Here is a 20398-nt window from a genome sequence, read left to right as displayed (position 1 = left end):
AATAATTATGGTATTTATTAAGCACTTACTATGGGCCAAGCACTGATCTAAGCATTGGGGTAGATACAAGGTGATCAGGTTGTCCCATATGGGGCTCACAATCTTAATCTCTACTTTACAGATGAAGTCACTGAGGCACAGAGTAGTTAAGGTCACACAGCGGACAAGTGGCGGAGCCGGGATTAGAACCCATGTCCTCTGACTCCCTAGCTTGTGCTCTTTCCACTAAGCAGCACTGCTTCTCCTATTCATTCATTCATTCATTCAATCATATTCATTGACCGCTTACTGTGTGCAGGGCACTGTACTAAGCGCTTGGGAAGTACAAGTTGGCAACATATAGAGACGGTCCCTACCCAACAGCGGGCTCACAGTCTAGAAGGGGGAGACAGACAGCAAAAGAAAACATATTAGCAAAATAAAATAAATAAAATAAATATGTACAAATAAAATAAATGAATAAATAGAATAATAAATACGTACAAGCATCTATACATATATCCAGGTGCTGTGGGGAGGGGAAGGAGGTAAGGTGGGGGGGATGGGGAGGAGGAGGAGGGGGAGACAAAGGAGAGGGCTCAGTCTGGGAAGGCCTCCTGGAGGAGGTGAGCTCTCTGTAGGGCTATATGGAATAATATGTATTCCTATATGGAATAATGGACGAAGATGTGGGATTGGGGAGTGAGGCACAATCTTTCCTCATCTTAAGGAGGCCAGATGTCTGAAGCCGACCTTCTAGACTGTGAGCCCGCTGTTGGGTAGGGACCGTCTCTTTATGTTGCCAACTTGTACTTCCCAAGCGCTTAGTACAATGCTCTGCACACAGTAAGTGCTCAATAAATACGATTAAATGAATGAATGAATGACCTCAGTCTGAATCTTACCATTAGACTCCCATCCATCCATCCATGGGCCCTACTGTCGTCATCTGTCATGATTCAAGACTATACAATATCTTGCTTGTTTCACTGGCCTGCGCTGACCTGCTCCAGAACAGAAAGTAATAATCTGGATTATTTCCTGCATTTCCTTTTGGTTGAAAATCAGGGATTGGCAAAATTTATTCATCAGTTGTCTTCATTACTTCATTTTCATAGCTTGTTCATTTATCACTTTGCAAACAGACAGCATATTTTATACTTCAACTGGATGTACGGATTCAGGATTATGCAATGTAAAAGGCAGAAGTAAGTGTAAATAAAAGGAAATGGGATAAGAAAGTTTTGGGGTAGGAACCAGGTTTAAGTTTATGAACATATGTCTTGATGACATACCTGACCACTGTTATTTGATAAGACATTAAGCCTGTAGAATCTATCAATCATCATATTCATTGAGCACTTACTGTGTGTGGAGCACTGTACTAAGCACTTGAAACTCATAATAATAATAATAATAATAATAATAATAATAATAATGGCATTTACTAAGTGCTTACTATATGCAAAGCTCTGTTCTAAGCGCTGGGAAGGTTACATGGTGATCCAGGTGTCCCACAGGGGGCTCACAGTCTTAATCCCCATTGTACAGATGAAGGAACTGAGACACAGAGAAGCAGCATGGCTCAGCGGAAAGAACGTGGTTTTGGGAAGTCAGAGGTCATGGGTTCTAATCCTGGCTCCACCACTTGTCAGCTGTGTGACTTTGGGCAAGTCACTTAACTTCTCTGGGCCTCAGTTCCCTCATCTGTCAAATGGGGATGAAGACTGTGAGCCCCACGTGGAACAACCTGATCACCTTGTATCCCCCCCAGCACTTAGAACAGTGCTTTGCACATAGTAAGCGCTTAACAAATGCCATCATTATTATTATTATTATTAAGTGACTTGCCCAAAGTCACACAGCTGACAATTGGCAGAGCTGGGATTCGAACCCATGACCTCTGACTCCAAAACCCGTGCCCTTTCCACTGAGCCATGCTGCTTCTCTTGGGAATAGAGCAACATTTTTTTGTTTATAGTCCTGAGCAGCATGACCTAGTGGCACAGGCCTAGAATTCAGAAGGACCTGGGTTCTAATCCCAGCTCTGCCACTCATCTGCTGTGTGACTTTGAGCAAGTCATTTAACTTCTCTGTGCCTCCGTTACCTCGTTTGTAAAACAGGGATTGAGTCTGTGAACCTCATGTGGGACATGGATTGTGTCCAACTTGATAATGATAATAATAATAATGATGGCATTTATTAAGCACTTACTAGAGAAGCAGCGTGGCTCAGTGGAAAGAGCACAGGCTTTGGAGTCAGAGGTCGTGGGTTCAAGTGCCGGCTCCGCCACTTGTCAGCTGTGTGACTTTGGGCAAGTCACTTCACTTCTCTGTGCCTCAGTTCCCTCATCTGTAAAATGGAGTTGAAGACTGTGAGCCCCCCGTGGGACAACCTGATCACCTTGTAACCTCCCCAGAGCATAGAACAGTGCTTTGCCCATAGTAAGCACTTAATAAATACCATTATTATTATTATTTAAAGTATTCTAAGTAGTCTAAGTATTCTAAGTATATCAGAAGCATGAGACATGTTCTCTGCCCGTAAGGAACTTACATGTAAAACTATTTACACTTAAGGTAATCCAAATAATAGATTCTACGATCAGTCATAGGTACACATGTAACAATGGGGTGACAGAGGATGTACATGAATAAATATGTAAATATTTGGGTGGGTTGGGTATTGGGAGTTAATTGAGGATGATTTAGAGGAGGTGAGATTTTTAGGAGGGGTGTGAAGGTGGGGAGAGTATTAGGGGGAGGAGGGAGTTGCAGACTGGCATATGACCAAAGGAATGAAAGCTTGACAATCAGGGTATTAAAATTTAACATGCCTCAAGATCCCTTTCTAATAGTAGAGAAGATAAGATTTACTAAATGCCTTAATTATTCCCAGAACTGATACTAACTCAGATGTTGCCTCTGGCCCATAGGAGGCTAACAGTTCAGCTCTTTATATACTGCCTGGCACATAATAAATGTTTAACAAATGCAATTAAAAAAAAAATGGAAAGGGGAGGGAAGGGAGAGATGACAGTGATAAGGAAATGAATGAACTAAAATGCAGGCATTGAAAAAAAATTGAAAAACTGAACAAATTTAACTCAAAAAGTGCCAGCAGAGATCTGCAAGTCAGAAGGACCTGGGTTCCAATCCCACTATGCCAGTTGTGCACTGTGTGAACTTGGGCAAGTCATTTCACTACTCTGTGCTTCAGTTACCTCATCTGTAAAATTAGGATGTGGGACATGGATTGCATCCAACCTGATTAGCTTAGCTACCCAGTGCTTAGCACAGTGCCTGGCACATAGTAAGTGCTTAACAAATACCATTTTTTTAAATAAAAAGGCTTTTCTGTAGACTCCTGGGGCAGCTTGGCCAAGAGTCCTGTGTGGGAAAATGTCCCAAACTCATAGTTTTTTCCAGTATTCCAAGATCCAGAGACCTTCCATCTGTGTCCTGTTCCTCCTAGTGGAGGTGGAGATTTTTCCCACAGGTGATGAGTGAGCAGGAGGGGCACTGGACCTCAGAGCTCTGATGTTTGGGAGGATGGAGAGGGTTCAGACTGTCCTCTCTGGGGTGTCTGTTTGCCATCCAGTGACAGGTTGCGGGTCAGAGATGCCAACTGGGGAGAGAGGAGATCAATAAGCATTGCAAGAGGCACCTTTGTTGAAAAAACAAAACAAAAAAACCAAAACTACTCCATAGTATTGAGTCCGTTATTCCCCACTACTGATTTCTTCACTTTTGAACTGCATTTCCCACTCTAGGACAAGTGGAAGAAAATGGTAAATGGTGCGTACAACAGGTTCCAGACTGCTCTGCCTCTGCCCTTCTTTAAATATTGACAGGGACTATTTCTGCACTGCCAAAATTTGTGGCAACTTTCATTCTGCTGCTGCCAGATATAGCCAGCAGACTGGCACAGTTGGGCACTCTTCATGACAGCAAACCATAGGCGGTTGTCCCAAAATCTCTCCTCTTGGACAAGAAAAAAAATGCTAACAGTGACAGTCTTTGAGTCACTTTGCCAAGGTTGAAATGGCCAGGTTGTTTCCACGTTTTGCCATTTGTAGAAAGCAATAGGGCCTGTTTTTTTCACTGAAAAGTGCATGCATTTTGGAATCATTAAAAAAGTAAACTTTTAGGAACCATCATGGTAGCGACATGTATTTACTATCCCATATGAACTAGTAGTATATTAAAACTTAAACTAACAAGATATTAATCAAGTTCTGTTATCATGTGCTTGGTTCTTTTAATGCCTTGAATAGAAACAACCTCTGAATGATAGCATTAACCTGTTGGTGCTTTTCCTAAATGAAGTCTTAAAAGGCTCTGCTCTCATAGTCTCTTTCTGTTTGCCTCTCCTCCTCCCTCTCCCTCTCATTTCACTCCATCTATCAGACTCTCAATTAGCTCATCCCTAGAGAGTTCCACCTGCTGACTAATATTTTCCTTTTTACTTGGGAAGAATCTATACTATTTTTGTAAAGTTAATATTCACTGCCCTGACAGACAGCTTCTGATTCCAAATATGCATTGCTCATATCATGGCCAGCCCAGGAGACGAATCCAAACTCCATTCAAGAAGCAAAATATAATCTCAAATAAATCATTTACAAGTGTCAGCTGGTCAGAAAACAAATACCATTGAAAAAGAAGAAAGTAAGGTCAGGAATGGCATTATTGTTCCTAATTCAAATGATGATGATGATGATTATGGTATTTCTTAAGCGCTTACTATGTGCAAAGCACGGTTCTAAGCGTTGGAGGGGGATACAAGGTGATCAGGTTGTCCCATGTGGGGCTCACAGACTTAATCCCTATTTTACAGATGAGGTAACTGGGGCACAGAGAAGATAAGTGGCTTGCCCAAGGTCTCACAGCTGACAGGTGGCGGAGCCAGGATTCGAACCCATGATCTCTGACTCCAAAGCTCACGCTCTTTCCACCGAGCCGCACTGCTTCTCTTAACAAGTGTTTGTGACCCCAAGAAAATATTGGGGAGGGTCAAGTGGCAGAGGATGAAGGTTGACCTATTCTATTTATTTTATTTTGTTAATATGTTTTGTTGTCTGTCTCCCCCTTCTAGACTGTGAGCCCGCTGTTGGGTAGGGACCATCTCTATATGTTGCCAACTTGTACTTCCCAAGCGCTTAGTACAGTGCTCTGCACACAGTAAGCGCTCAATAAATACAACTGAATGAATGAATGAATGTTGCAGTACTCTGAGAACAGTCCCCTTTGATTTGGGAAATTTATCTGTGTACCTCATTAAATTCCAAGTGTGGTCTAGATTTGGCACGGGATTGAGGGTGAAGGAAGGGAATTCTGCAAGAAACTGAAACCTAAAAGGAGAGAATGAAGGAGATCTCAGAAGGAAGCAGAGATCAAACATGCATGCCACTTGAACTGAGAAGGACACTGGAAATGCAATTGGGTACTAATGACCATTCCTGTTTATTTTACAGCACCTTCTCCAGTGACCAATGTGAAAAAGGGGAAAATAGCCAAAAATACCATCTCTTTGTCTTGGCAAGAGCCAGATCGTCCCAACGGCATCATCCTGGAGTATGAAATCAAATATTTTGAAAAGGTGTGACCTACCGAAGTGTTTCTTTCTTCTGATTATAATTATCCAATTTGAAGATGGGGTGTAGCAATTTTATGTGCAAAGCAATTGTGCAATATAATGCCAGGAGAATTTGAAATGCATGCATTGTTTTTTCCTGTTAATGGGCTCATTTTCTGCTAATGTGTCTGGCAATTTTAACTTTCAATTCAGAATGCAAAACCATTCTAAATTTATCAAGATCAGGATTGGCCTCCCTGCATTGTGTTGGGGACCGTTTTCAACCTAAAATATAAACTTAGATTTTAAATTTCAGCTGAGATTTCAGTATACACCTCTCATTTTTGCTATTCATCAAAACTGGAAAAAAAATCCATCGGTATTATATATTAATGCATCTAACATGGATTTAGTACTCTACCAAGCTCTTGGGTACAGTAGAATAAAAAGATGTCAATCCTGCCCTTAGGAAGTTTATAATCCAGTGACTGGGTACCTAAATTCTTCTCTGAACCATAATTTAGCCCAGCTCATTATATTCCTATACAATATATGCGTATACACCAGTGTACACACATGCATAACACACACACACACACAAACAACCTCTTTCAATGCTTTTCTCCCATTGAAAACAGAGAGCCACACTAGATTACACACTGGGTAATTCAAGAGAGACTGAAGGAGATTGAGTAGAAGGTGAAACGGAAAGATGGAGAGAGGCAGGAGAGGAGAGAAATGAGAAAAATAGAGAGTAAGAAACAGACACTCTGGGTCGCTCAGTCTTTGAAAGTTGAGTGTGTTTCTGTTATAATTTGTGATTTTTTTGGTGAAACGTTATGTCCAGTTGTTTAACCTGTTGAATGTGTTTGTGTGTGTGTAGATGTATGGGAGAGCTAGTTTCTGTCAATGACTGTGATGCTTGTTTCTCCATCAGACGGTGTTACCATGTTTCTGCATCAATGTGGGGCTTTGTACCTGGTACTTTTGGCATGGGTGTAAAGAAAGTACTGAAGATAAAAAAAAAAATAGGAGTAGGGAGAAGAAAGAAGTGTATGGGGGAAAGACCATTTTAGGGCAATCATGGGCTGTCTGTCAACAATCAGAGCAGGAAATAATGGGATCAGCAAATTTTGAATCTGCCTTTCATTTGTTTTCTGAGGGTATTTGTTAAATGCTTATTATGTTCCAAATACTCTACTAAGTGCTGAAGTAGATACAAGTAAATTCATTCATTCATTCATATATATTGAGCGCTTACTGTGTGCAGAGCACTGTACTAAGCACTTGGGAAGAACAAGTCGGCAACATATAGAGACGGTCCCTACCCAACAACAGGCTCACAGTCTAGAAGGGGGAGACAGACAACAAAACAAAACATGTTGACAGGTGTCAAAATCGTCAGAACAAGTAGAATTAAAGCCATATGCTATTTAGCTTGTCCCACATGGGCCAACCTGATCACCTTGTATCCCCCTAACGCCTAGAACAGTGCTTTGCTTACAGTAAGTGCTTAACAAATTTTGTTATTATTATTATTATTATTATTATTATTATTATGTAGCTATATTGGACACAATCCATGTCCCCCATGGGGTTCACAGTCTTAATCCCCATTTTATAGATGAGGTAACTGAGGCACAGAGAAGTGAAGAGACTTGCCCAAGTCCACAAAGCAGACAAGTGGAGAAGCCAGGATTAGAACTCACATCCTCCTAACTCCCAAGCCCATTCTTTATCCACCAGGCAACTCTGCTTATCTGGCTTTTCACGTGTCCCTGAAAGTAACTAACTGCAACCTTCAGTCAGCAACCGCACACATTCAGTGTGTGCCTGGTCACATTCCCACACATGCACAAAAACCCGCACGTACACATGTGCTTTCGAAACCATTTGGCCCCCAGAGTTTTCTTAAGAATACTTTTCTTCCACCAGCAAATTTGTGTTGAAACTCTCTCCCTAGGAATTGTGCCAGCAGTGAAACAGATGCTGGTATTATCTATAGTGACACTGGAATATTTCCAGGTGGCGAAGGGGTAAAAAATAGCCCGAACAAAGGCCAGATCTGGATGGAGAATGAGTGGTTAGGGCAAAGCTGGAATCATTTTTGTCTATAACTCCATCTTCCCTCAGCTGAGTGTCCAACCTTTGTGAACTTTAAAGAAAAGTCATTTTGGTTTCCAGTCTGAACCCAAATCTAGGGTTTGGGATCTCTGCATCCACCTTCTTTAAAGCTGGATTTGGAACTTTATTCTTGGGCAGCTTTTTGCTTGCTAATTTTTTCCTTCTAAATTTCTTTCTGTAAGAGGCAATTCCGTGTCATTATAGTTCTCATTATGGAGTGAAGAACTGAGGAGCTGAGCTATTAAATGTCTTGCCTCTAGGTTAGAAAACTCTCTACTAGCCAATCTGGAAATAGAAACCATAAGATTTTTGAATTCCACTCTGCAAGAGTCCTTTCCTTTTTTTATTACCATCATGATTATTATTAGCAACGATAAACAGAATAATAATAATAAAATCACATTTACTTTCCCAAGTTCTTTTAAACATATGATTTCATTTCCCCCCTTCAGCATCCTTGAGGGATAGGGAGGGGAGGCCTTATTCTCCTCACTAGCAGATGGAGAAACAAACCCGAGAGGTTAGATTATTTGTCTGATGTTACACATTGATATGTGGCCCAGTGGAAAGAGCATGGGCTTTGGAGTCAGAGGTCATGGGTTCAAATCCCAGCTCTGCCAATTGTCAGCTGTGTGACTTTGGACAAGTCACCTAACTTTTCTGGGCCTCAGTTACCTCTTCTGTACAATGGGGATTAAAGACTTTGAGCCCCCCGTGGGACAACCTGATCACCTTGTAATCTCCCCAGCACTTAGAACAGTGCTTTGCACATAATAAGCACTTAATAAATGCCATTATCATTATTATTATTATTATCAGAAACCAAGTATTCTGGTACTCTTCCCTCCTGTTTTTCCACTTGCTCATTTTCTTTTCAATGTCTTTTGGAGTCTGTCCATAACCAAGCCATAACCAGGTCACAATGTGGGGCTGAGGAGGTGGAACCCTACTTTTCTCTTTCTCGATGATGGTCATCTTGGCCCCAGAATGAAAGCCATATTACTTAGTGTGGGTATTATGGTCAGGTTTACCCTAGTCTATTCTCTTTAAACTGAGAAGCAGAGGGAGAAAAGCAGAAGAAGAAGCAGTTCTGTCTAAGGGATACTACAGTAGATTGAGAGCCAGAAGACACCAATGACTAGCCTTGAACAAATGATACACCTAATGTCTGTATCTCTGTAATCATGAAATCGGTATAATGGTATTCCTCTATTATCCTCACAGACCAGAATAAAGTCCTGCTGGGCCCTGGGCAAAGATTTCCCAGAAGCAAAATTCACAGTCGCCCACCTTCACTGAAGTGTGAATGATTCATTCAGTTGTATTTATTGAGCACTTACTGTCTACAGAGCACTGTCCTAAGTGCTTGGAAAGTACAATTTGACAACAGATAGAGACAATCTTACCCAACAACAAGCCACCTCTGCCTTTGTATGTGAATTCTGAACCTAAACACCAATACTAATCAGATTGTAAAAGCCCTGAGTGCAGGAAACCTGTATCTTGCTTTTATTGTATTCTCCTCAGGTGCTTAGTACTGCACCTTTGTAGATGCTCAATAAATATCATTGATTGATTGACATATGTGAGGCTAGTAAAGAGTCCCGTTTCCTGAGCCCCTTGTGGTGGCCACAGTGGGCCTGGGAGATGTCACAGGAAGGACAGTGGGACACAGAGGGTTTGTAAGGTTGGATGAAATGGTGTCTGTGAAACCACTCGAATGTTGGGAGAAAAGTGTTCAATAAGCCACAGGCATCGGGGAACACCCAGTGTGCGCTGGGAGGGAGCCGTTGCATGTCCAGAGTTAAATTCTGAATGGCTCCATTTTATGGACTGTTCTTGGCTAGTCAGTGGCAGGAATTCGGTCCAGGGCACAGACATTCACTGCTTGGCATCACTGCTTGAGCCGGCCCTGAGCTAATAGATGTCAAGGAGGCCTCCCTGCTCCTATAGAGGGATGGGCCTTCTGCCACCCACTAATTCGAGGCAGAAACAGGAAAGGGAAGCTGTCCAGCAGCGGAGGGTTACCTGCCAGCTGGCAGGCTCTTCCTTCTATGCGCATCCTGCATCTGGGTAGCTGGGGAGATCATTCATTTGCTTAGGGAGAAGGAGTTGCCCCTGGAACTTCAGCTTGAAATCCGCTCCCCTGCCGCTAACCTCCTCACTATACCTCATTCTCACCTGTCGTCGACCCCCAGCCCACATCCTCCCCCTGGCACGGAATGCCTTCACTCCACACATCTGCCACCCTACCTCCTTCCTCTCCCCACAGCACCTGTATATATGTTTGTACAGATTTATTACTCGATTTATTTTACTTGTACATATTTACTATTCTATTTATTTTGTTATTGATGTGCATCTAGCTTTATCCCTATTTATTCTGATGACTTGACACCCGTCCACATGTTTTGTTTGGTTTTGTTGTCTGTCTCCCCCTTCTAGACTGTGAGCCCGTTGTTGGGTAGGGACTGTCCCTACATGTTGCTGACTTGTACTTCCCAAGCGCTTAGTACAGTGCTCTGCACACAGTAAGCGCTCAATAAATATGATTGAATGAATGACTGAATGAATGACCGACTAGACGAACCATAATAGGGAGAAGTTAGAAATGGGGAGGATAAGATTGTGGAGGAACAAAATCCTGGAGGTAACTTGGAGGCAATTTCAGGGCAGAGTGATGAGGAGAAGGGATGGTGTGGTTTTGTAAGGGAAGGTGTTAGCTGGAGGCTGATTCTATAGCAAGAGTGAATCCATTATGGTAAACTGCCAGCTACTACTAGGAATGGCTGTGATTTGAGGCTTAGTTTTTTTCTGAGTTGGGAAGCCTGTGGAAAGTAAAAAAAATGCAAATGAATATAAACAGAGGAATCACATCAGTAGCGATCGATAATCATGACACACAATTCCCTTAGGACTCTATGTATATCATTCTGAGGGTTGCCACTCCTTTTTCCTGGGATGGTTTACATCCTTCTATCCCTGCAAAACAACACTAATTTCTACATCGGGACGATTAGCACGATACAGCTTGGAAAAATCAATAATGGAAAGATCGAACATCATAATACAGACAAGCTCTTTTCCTCGCTCTCATAGAAAAATCTCCGTCAGCATCCCAGGATCCCTAATTTTAACTGCGGGCAAAATCTTTACACCCTGCAAATGCTATACCACAACGGGCCCTGAAGCCAAACAGGGATACAGTGTACTGTGAGAATATCCGTATTTTATTAAAAAAAAAAATAACTGTTTCCATCTAAGCATTCCAGAAACCACCCTTGTTACTTACAGTCGCAAGAGAGCTTAGCATATCCCTGCTGAAGGTCACACATGCATCACTAATAAAGGGCAAAGCAGGGCAGCTATCCATAAGCACTAGATGAATCCCATCAAGAAAGCAATGACCCTAAATAAATAATCACATAGTTAGATTTTGCATTATCCATGGCAAGTTTTGCACAAACAGTAGCTTCAGTGAGCAAGGTGTCATCCCTATTTTACCAGTTGAAGAACTCCAGGAGATGATTCAAGAAGGCTGCCAAAACATAGATAATCAATCTCTCATTTTCCCAGACTATTTCTACCCTCTTACTGCATCACCTATGCACCCCCTAAAAACTTGCATTCAAACAGTCTCAGTCCCACAGGATTTATGAAGATACCTTCACACACCATTGTTTCCCCAACCTATAGCATATTTTAATGTTTTTCTCCTTGGCCAGAATGTAATTTTCTTGAGGACAGGAATGGTGTCTACTCATTCTATTGCATCGCATTCTCCCACACATTTAATCCAGGACTGTCTGCATCCAATAAACACTCAACCAATACTGTTGTTTGATTAATTGATCGGTTTGGAGCGTACTATAGAAGTGAAAAACATGATTCCTGCCCTTAAGATGTTTATACTGAGTAGGATATACAAAAAAAAATACTCGCAGAAGTGCTGAGGGTTGTTTTGATTGCCTAAGTGTGAAGGGAGACCAAAGTGTCGAGGTATCAGTTGGGAGGATTTGTCTTGGGAAGAATGAACTGAATGGTTCCTTTGCTTGTTTTCTGCTTGTGATGTGTGGCTGTCTGTGAGGACCTGGGGTGCTCTTTATCCTGAAACATAATAAACTCTCCCTCTCTAGCATGCTCTGTCAGTAGAAGAATAAAGCATGGCAGTCTTTCATGAGAAAGGGAAGGTTCTAGTTTTTCCTTCCCAGGAAATTAAAAAAAAAAGACTCTCCTGCTCACCAATCAGGATTTTAAACCAAACTGAAATGGGAATTGAAATCGCCCAACTGGAACTGTGCCCAGCAATTTGCAAGTAGAGGAACAGAATTTATTTTGGAAGTAGTGGAGCTAAAATTAAAAACTAAACAAAACATACAAACAGAAACTAAAACAAGACATAAAATAAAGCTTTAAAGAGTTGGAACTGTGTTGGGATTTGTGGTGAATTTAGGATATGAAGCAAGTGTGTTCTGCCACTTTTGACCTAAATATCTAGAGGCCAACAGTTATATCCTGGGATCAGAAGCATCAGGAATCAATATTCAACTGGAACAGACTATTTTTGCATTTCATTTTGAAGACAAAGGCTCCTCTCTTTGTTATTTTTTTTTTAATTAAAGAGAGTCTGCTTCCCCAGACACCTCTTGAAAATGAGGCAGTAGATTTTCCTTTTTAGAAATGAATTCTCTGACTTTTTAAAAAATTAATCCATCATGTTGAGCCCCCTGAAACAGAAGTCTTTCTCTAGACCAAAAAAAAATAAAGATTGAGTACTTTGACTTCTCACCAAATACTGTCCATTAACTAGCCTCCAGAGCTCCCTCAACGTTAAGGGAAAATTAGATTTGGAGTTGATTATGAGAAGTCATTTTAAATTAGGTGAAACACACATGATACACCTTAGCATGAGTACCAAGTGAAAGACACAGATGAAGATCAATTAAAGTTGGTAAACCGCTAATCCAGGTGAAGGCATACAAATACAAATTTAAATAAAAATGATGTTTCTGGTTCACATATGAAATTATATTATTTTTCAGGTTACTGCTTCCTTGAAGAATTGCTTCAGCAACTATACGTCAGATGATTTTTTCATAGGTTAAAAAAGCACAGATTTAAAAGTGTAAAGTATACTTGAACTCCACAGTTCATCAGCTTTGAGGAGTGGTTTAAAATTCTGCTAAAGGAATATATTCTATCCTCAACCTTTGCACTTAAAAATGAGGCTGGGCTCTAATGCCGAGTTCGGTCATTTGTGGTATTTTATTGGCCAGTTGTCCTGTTATTCATTGTTTCCTCATTGGTAGTGATCATGTTACATCTGTGTTTGGCTTTTATTTTTATTATTGTTATTATTTTTTGGTGGGAATCAAGGATCAGGAGACCAGCTACACAATTATCAAATCTAAAGAGACGACAATCACTGCCAATGGCTTGAAACCGGCGTCAACCTACGTCTTCCAAATCCGAGCGCGCACAGCGGCAGGCTACGGGGTCTTCAGCCGAAGATTTGAGTTTGAAACCATCCCAGTGTGTAAGTCAGTTTAATTACTGTCAGCTCATGTCTCTGTAATGGTTACCCGAAGAGTCAGTGGATCAATACCCTCACAGCGAACTCTGTCAGTCTCACGCTCATTCTCTCTCTCTCTCCCAGGCATGATCCCTATAGTTAAGAAGCATCAGTCAGGCCATTATTGGAGGTTGGGTGAGTTAACCCATCTATCCCTGATTCCCCTCCTCACTGAGTCGAGCGAGAGAGGAAAGATCAAGAGAGTCTTAAACTTCCAAATTTTTCAAAGCTTGCGGTCACCCTTCAACCGAAATATTGCAGCTTATTAGTGTAGATGTTTTATTGCATTTTCCTCTGTCAGAGTTGCTCTGTGTGAAGTTCATGGGGAAAGCCAGTGGATCTCAGAGCTGGAGGAGAACCTTCCTGAACCCCTCTACCCTGGCTACTTAGGTTACACCCCTAACATCCTATTTATTTTATTTTATTTTATTTTTATTTTATTTTATTTTATTTTGTTAGTATGTTTGTTTTTTTTTTTTTTTCCTCTGTCTCCCCCTTTTAGACTGTGAGCCCAATGTTGGGTAGGGACTGTCTCTATATGTTGCCAATTTGTACTTCCCAAGCGCTTAGTACAGTGCTCTGCACATAGTAAGCGCTCAATAAATATGATTGATTGATTGATTCTCTAAGTAGGGCTCACGGCTCTCTCTTAGACTGCTTTTGGAAAATGGCATTTCCTTAACTATGCAAAAACTCTTCACTTTGAAGTGCCTATCAAGACAGCACTGATAGACGGCTGTAAGACATCACTTCCAAAATGAAACCTTAGCGGGCCACAGTTGCTTGCCCTTATTTTAAACTTCAGGATTCGCTAGAGTGTATTTTCCTTTGTGGTAACCAGAACGATACTAAGCCAAAGCTCTTTCATCAGGTTTGGAGCCTTACAAGCTTCCAGAAGTCAAATGGTCTGTCACAGCGTTATTATGGATTTTGTTTCCCTTATGTTTCAACTTAAAATGCAAACGGTTTGTTACCACATGAATCGGAGATGATTGGCAACATGATTCCTTGAAAACATCAATGTAAACAGAAATGTTAGTCAAAAAGCAGGGGTGACATGAGGTTGCTTAGATTTAGGAAGGCTTTGGCTAGATTGGCCAACATTCATTCATTCATTCATTCAATCGTATTTATTGAACGCTTACTTTGTGCAGAGCACTGTACTAAGCACTTGGGAAGTACAAGTCGGCAACATATAGAGACGATCCCTACCCAACAGGCTCTCAGTCTAGAAGGGGGAGACAGACAACAAAACAAAACAAGTAGACAGGTGTCAGTACAATCAGAATAAATAGAATTATGGTTATATGCACATCATTAATAAAAATAGAGTAGTAAATATGTACAAGTAAAATAAATAGAGTATTAAATCTGTTCAAATATATACAAGTGCTGTGGGGAGGGGAAGGAGGTAGGGCGGGGGGGCAACATTGGTGGTAAAAGGATAGGAATGATAACAATAATACTTAAGAATAAATAATGATGATAATATTAATGATCTAGACTGTGGCACATAGTAAGCACTTAACAGATACCATGATTATTAATATTTATTATTTATTAATTGAGTATTTGTTAAGCAAACAATGTACCAAGCACTGTCCTAAGCACTGGGGTAAATTCAAGATAATCAGGTCAAACAGTTCCTGTGCTGCAAGGGGTTCAGAGTCAAAGTAGGAGAGAGAATGGACATTTACTCTCCTTTGCACATATGAGGAAACTGAGGCACAGAGTTAAGTGACTTGCCCAACATCAAGCAGGAGGCAAGTGGCAGAGCCAGAACTGGAATCCCCTACTGTTTTTCGTTGGCCACTTGGCTTCTCAGAAAACCCCTTTATTCATTCTTGCCTCTGAGCCTGTGTCACTTAACAAACGCCTAATGATGCTCTTGGAACACACACAAAAATGTTATCTGCAGAAATTTGCAACTATCTACTTGCCGAGTTGATCCCAGCCCCCTCCTTTCCTCCAGAGTCATTGTATTTTCCTCCCATGGATGCCTCTTTCGAAGTGCAGGACCCTAAAATTGGTCTGAGGATGCAAGGAGGGAAGAGTGTTGGGTGGAAGAGCATCAGAGACATGGCTGCCAGCATTCACCCAGGGAAGGGGAATAATAATAATAATGGCATTTACTATGTGCAAAGCACTGTTCTAAGCACTGGGGATAATACAAGGTGATCAGGTTGTCCCACGGGGGGCTCACAGTCTTCATCCCCATTTTACAGATGAGGTAACTGAGACACAGAGAATAATAATAATAATAATGACATTTGTTAAGTGCTTACTATGTGCAAAGCACTGTTCTAATTGCTGGGGAGGTTACAAGGCCATCAGGTTGCCCCACAGGGGGCTCACACTCTTAATCCCCATTTTACAGATGAGGTAACTGAGGCACAGAGAAGTTAAGTGACTTGCCTGAAGTCACGCAGCTGACAAATGACAGTGCCGGGGTTTGAACCCATGATCTCTGACTCCAAAGCCCGTGATCTTTCCACCGCGCCACGCTGCTTCTCAACTTGTGGGAGAAGGAGAGGGGAAATCAATTTATGGGAGAGGGAGGGGAATCAAACTGAGCAAGCATGCTCTTTAGGAGCAGATCTCTGGAATGTTTATTTTGCATTAATAGCTAATAATAGTTTATTTTGCATAGCTATCTGGTCTTGTGTTAGTCAGGAGATCACTTGCCAAGCTTGCCTGACATGAGGAGAACTGAGACAGAACTATATGTTTTCCCTTTAAGGCTATTTGTAAGCATTCCTAACGTGGAACAGCCCTCTTTAGAAACTATGGTAAAAGCCAATAGCTCTTAGAAAAATAAAGTAAACATTGAAAAAGTTTATTTTTCTGGAGCAGAGTCCTTTCTTTTTCTCCCTTTACTGTCAAGGCCAGAGGGCAGCCAAAGGAAGGACAAATTTGGTCTTCCGGTCAATCAATCTGTGGCATTTGTTTACTTATTGAGCGCTTACTGTGTGCAGAACATTGTGCTAAGTGATCGGGAGAGTATTAATGGAGACGGTAGATTAGAACTGTTCCTTGCCACGAAGAGTTGACAGTCTAGATGGGGAAACACCCTGTAGAATTGCCATACTGAATCCAACCTTGGGTCAATAGGCCTCACTGAGATATTCTTCCTAGCAATAGGTTTTCCCTGATGAAAACCTTACAACTGGCATTCCACCATTCTCTGGCAAAGCTCAAGCTGCTTTCTGGAGATTTTCCTAGTTGAACTGAAACCCCAAGAGAAAATGCATGTGGAAAATCCTGCAAAAGCCACTAATAATACTGAGAAGTGCACAGTCCTGTTAAATCCTACTAGAAGACCAAGTTGTGTGAGGAATTTTGGTGTAATACTTATACGACTTTTCTTCAAGTAAAATCCTTTGGTGAGATGAGTTTTAACATTAAAGCTTCACTAGCTTCTTGTTCAGATACTATGGGTTCTCTAATGCAAATCAGCCTGGCACTGTACCAAGCCAGAATATAGGAGAGGACTTCAGGAAACCAGGAGAGTATAGTTTAACAGTATAACAGATAGATTCTCTTCCCGCAATGAGTTTATAATCTAGAAGGGGAGACAGACAATTATTAGGAATAAATAAATCACAGATATGTGCATAGGTGGGGTGGGTCTGAGGGTGGGAGGTGAATAAAGGGAGTAAATTAGGGTAAAATAGAAGGGAGTAGGAGAAAAGGGAATGAGGGCTTAATCAGGGAAGGCCTCTTGGAGGAGATGTGCCTTCAATAAGGCTTTGAAGGTGGGGAGAGTCATTGTCTGTTGGATATGAAGAAGGAGGATGTTCCAATCCAGAGGCAGGACTGTAGCTCCTTGTGCACAGGGAATGTTTCTGTTAATTGTTATGTTGTACTCTGCTTAGTATTCAATTGAATCATATTTATTGAGCGCTTACTGTGCGACTTTCAGTGTACAGTATTGTAATAATAATAATAATAACAATAGTGGCATTTGTTAATCCTTACTATGTGCCAAGCACTGTTCTAATCACCAGTAAAGATACATACAAGGCAATCAGGTTGTCCCCCGTGGGGCTCACAGTCTTAATCCCCTTTTTACAGCTGAGATAACTGAGGCCCAGAGAAGTGAAGGGACTTGCCCAAGGTCACACAGCAGACAAGTGGAGGAGCCAGGATTAGAACCCATAACCTTCTGAATCCCAGGCTTGTGCTCCAGCCACTATGCCGTGCTGCTTCTCATAACAATATGCAATATATGCACGATATAACAATGAACAGACACAACTTTAGTCCAGTGCTCTGCACAGTAAGCGCTCAATAAATACAATTGAATGGATGAAAGGCTGGCCATGGGCTAGAGGCCAGCAGCAAGATGTACCAAATATAGGTGGGCAAACTTCCTTTGAGTACAATCCTGTCATTTCAAAGCTAGGCTAATAATTGTGATATTTGTTAAGTGCTGCCATGTACCAAGCACTGTATTAAACACTGGGGTAATGTAAGATTATGAAGTCAGGCCCAGTCCCTAGCATGGCCTAGTGGCAAGAGCCTGGGTTTGGGAGTGAGAGGTCCTGGGTTTTAATCCCGGCTCCGCCACTTATCAGCTGTGTGACTTGGGCAATCACTTAACTTCTCTGTGCCTCAGTTACCTCATCTGGAAAATGGGGATTAAGACTGTGAGCCCCATGTGGTCAACCTGATTACCTTGTATCCTCACCAGTGTTTAGAACAGTGCTTGGTAATAATAATAATAATGATATTGATTAAGCGCTTACTATATGCAAATCACTGTTCTAAGCGCTGGGGAGGTTACAAGGTGATCGGGTTGTCCCATGGGGGGCTCACAGTCGTCATCCCCATTTTATAGATGAGGTAACTGAGACACAGAGAAGTTAAGTGACTTGCCCAAAGTCACACAGCTGACAATTGGCGGAGCAGGGATTTGAACCCATGACCTCTGACTCCAAAGCCCGGGCTTTTTCCACTGAGCCATGCTGCTTGGTACATAGTAAGCACTTAACAAATACCATTATGATTATGGAGAAGCAGTGTGGCTCAGTGGAAAGAGCCCGGGCTTTGGAGTCAGAGGTCATGGGTTCAAATCCCTGTTCCGCCAATTGTCAACTATGTGACTTTGGGCAGGTCACTTAACTTCTCTGGGCCTCAGCTACCTCATCTGTAAAATGAGAGTAAGACTGTGAGCCCTCCATGGGGCAACCTGATCACCTTGTATCCTCCCCAGTGCTTAGAACAGTGATTTGCACATAGTACATGATTGATAAATGCCATTTTTGATATTATTAGTATTATTATCATTACATGGAGCTCACAATCTGAGAGGGAGGGGTAACAGTTTATTTGATCCTGATTTATCCAATGAGGAAACTGAGGCACAGATAAATTAAGTGACTGGCTCATAGCCACACAGTAGGGAAGGAGGCCTTCCCAGACTGAGACCCCTTTTTCCTCTCCTCCTCCCCATCCCTCCCGCCCTACCTCATCCCCTCCTCACAGCACTTGTATATATTTGTACAGATTTTTTACTCTATTTTACTTGTACATATTTACTATTCTATTTATTTTGTTAATGATGTGCATATACCTTTAATTCTGTTTGTTCTGAAGATTTTGACACCTGTCTACACATTTGGTTTTGTTGTCTGTCTCCCCCTTCCAGACCGTGGGCCCGTTGTTGGGTAGGGATTGTCTCTAGGTGTTGCCGACTTGTACTTCCCAAGCGCTTAGCACAGTGCCCTGCACAGAGTAAGCGCTCAATAAATATGACAATGAATGAATGAAGTGGCCATGCTGTAATTAGAACTCTGCTCCTGTGATTCCCAAGCATGTGCTCTTTTTTCTGAGGCCGTCCTGCTTCAATCATTCATTCTCTAAGCCAATGAGTTATTTTGACTTGTCGTTCTCCCTCCTCCTGCCAAAATAATTTGTATATATTCCTTGCTCTCATGCCTCACACATACACACACAAACACACGTCTACCTTCCTATACATTAGTCATCTGCTTGACAGCGGTTGAAGTTTATTTGTAGCCGTGTTTGTGGCGCAGTCATTCCTGAGTGTAAGTTTCCAGGGTTCTGAGGTAAATTTGCTCTGATACGGACTACAGGGCACTTGGATGATGCTACAGTGCGATTTATATCTATAAACCACAGACCATGTTAATGATCTATGCTGACACTTCTCTCAAGCCTTTAAGTTCACTAATGCGTTTGGATTAGCTTTTTACCGATTCGTTTAAAACCCATATTCACATCTCAAAACAAAAGGTAATTTTGTTATTTCAAAGTGCTCTGCTTTTCATACCTTGTGGACTTTATTACGGCTCATAAGTGGAGAAACGTAGTTCCGTAGTTACGCGAGTGACTGAAGAGTGCAACGAGGCAAACATTAATGCAATAAAAATTTTAGATTTAATGCATTTCTTATTGTGTTAGCCATTCTTCAGAGCCTGTGAGTCGAACCAAATGCCCATTATTCTGGGAAGCAATTTCATATTGGTATTGTAAAGTTCTGGTTGCTGGAGAATAGAATCTCCGCTCAATCTCTGCAATAATGGGAGCTGAAAATAAAAATAAGCCAAGTCACTGGTCTCCATGCCTTTTTATGTGGTAACCATCCAGACCTAAAAATATTACTTTCAAAGACCATAATGCAAACCAGAGTAAGTCATGCATACTTATATTCAGTTCTGTATTGTAGCAGCGTAGCTCAGTGGAAATCAATCAATCAATCAATCATATTTATTGAGCGCTTACTAGGTGCAGAGCACTGTACTAAGCGCTTGGGAAGTACAAATTGGCAACACATAGAGACAGTCCCTACCCAACAGTGGGCTCACAGTCTAAAAAGGGGGAGACAAAAGGGACAAAAGGGAAAGAGCCTGGGCTTTGGAGTCAGAGATCATGGGTTCAAATCCAGGCTCCACCACTTGTCAGCTGTGTGACTTTGGGCAAGTCATTTTACTTCTCTGGGCCTCAGTTACCTCATCTGTAAAATGGGGATTAAGACTCTGAGCCCCACGTGGGACAACCTGACCCACCTTATAACCTCCCCAGCGCTTAGAACAGTGCCTTGCACATAGTAAGCGCTTAATAAATGCCATTATCATTATTATTATTATTAGTCTCCAAGTGCTTCGTAGGGTGCTCTGCAC

The 20398-nt window shown here is 41.7% G+C and overlaps 1 protein-coding gene across 10 annotated transcripts in view; it reads left to right on the top strand.

Annotated features, from left to right (window-relative positions):
- EPHA5 (EPH receptor A5) overlaps positions 1-20398 on the top strand; it is a 381267-nt gene that overhangs the window by 269919 nt on the left and 90950 nt on the right. For all 10 annotated transcript variants that reach the window (XM_038759034.1, XM_038759031.1, XM_038759030.1 and 7 more), the window contains 2 exons: positions 5457-5581; positions 13058-13217. In XM_038759034.1, the coding sequence (XP_038614962.1) occupies positions 5457-5581; positions 13058-13217 (285 nt within the window). The remainder of the gene's footprint in view (positions 1-5456; positions 5582-13057; positions 13218-20398) is intronic.

Source organism: Tachyglossus aculeatus, chromosome 17, assembly GCF_015852505.1.
Source record: "Tachyglossus aculeatus isolate mTacAcu1 chromosome 17, mTacAcu1.pri, whole genome shotgun sequence".
Classification (NCBI taxonomy): Eukaryota; Metazoa; Chordata; class Mammalia; order Monotremata; family Tachyglossidae; genus Tachyglossus; species Tachyglossus aculeatus.
The sequence above is the reverse complement of the archived record's forward strand: the minus strand, read 5'-3'. Positions and strand labels throughout refer to the sequence as shown.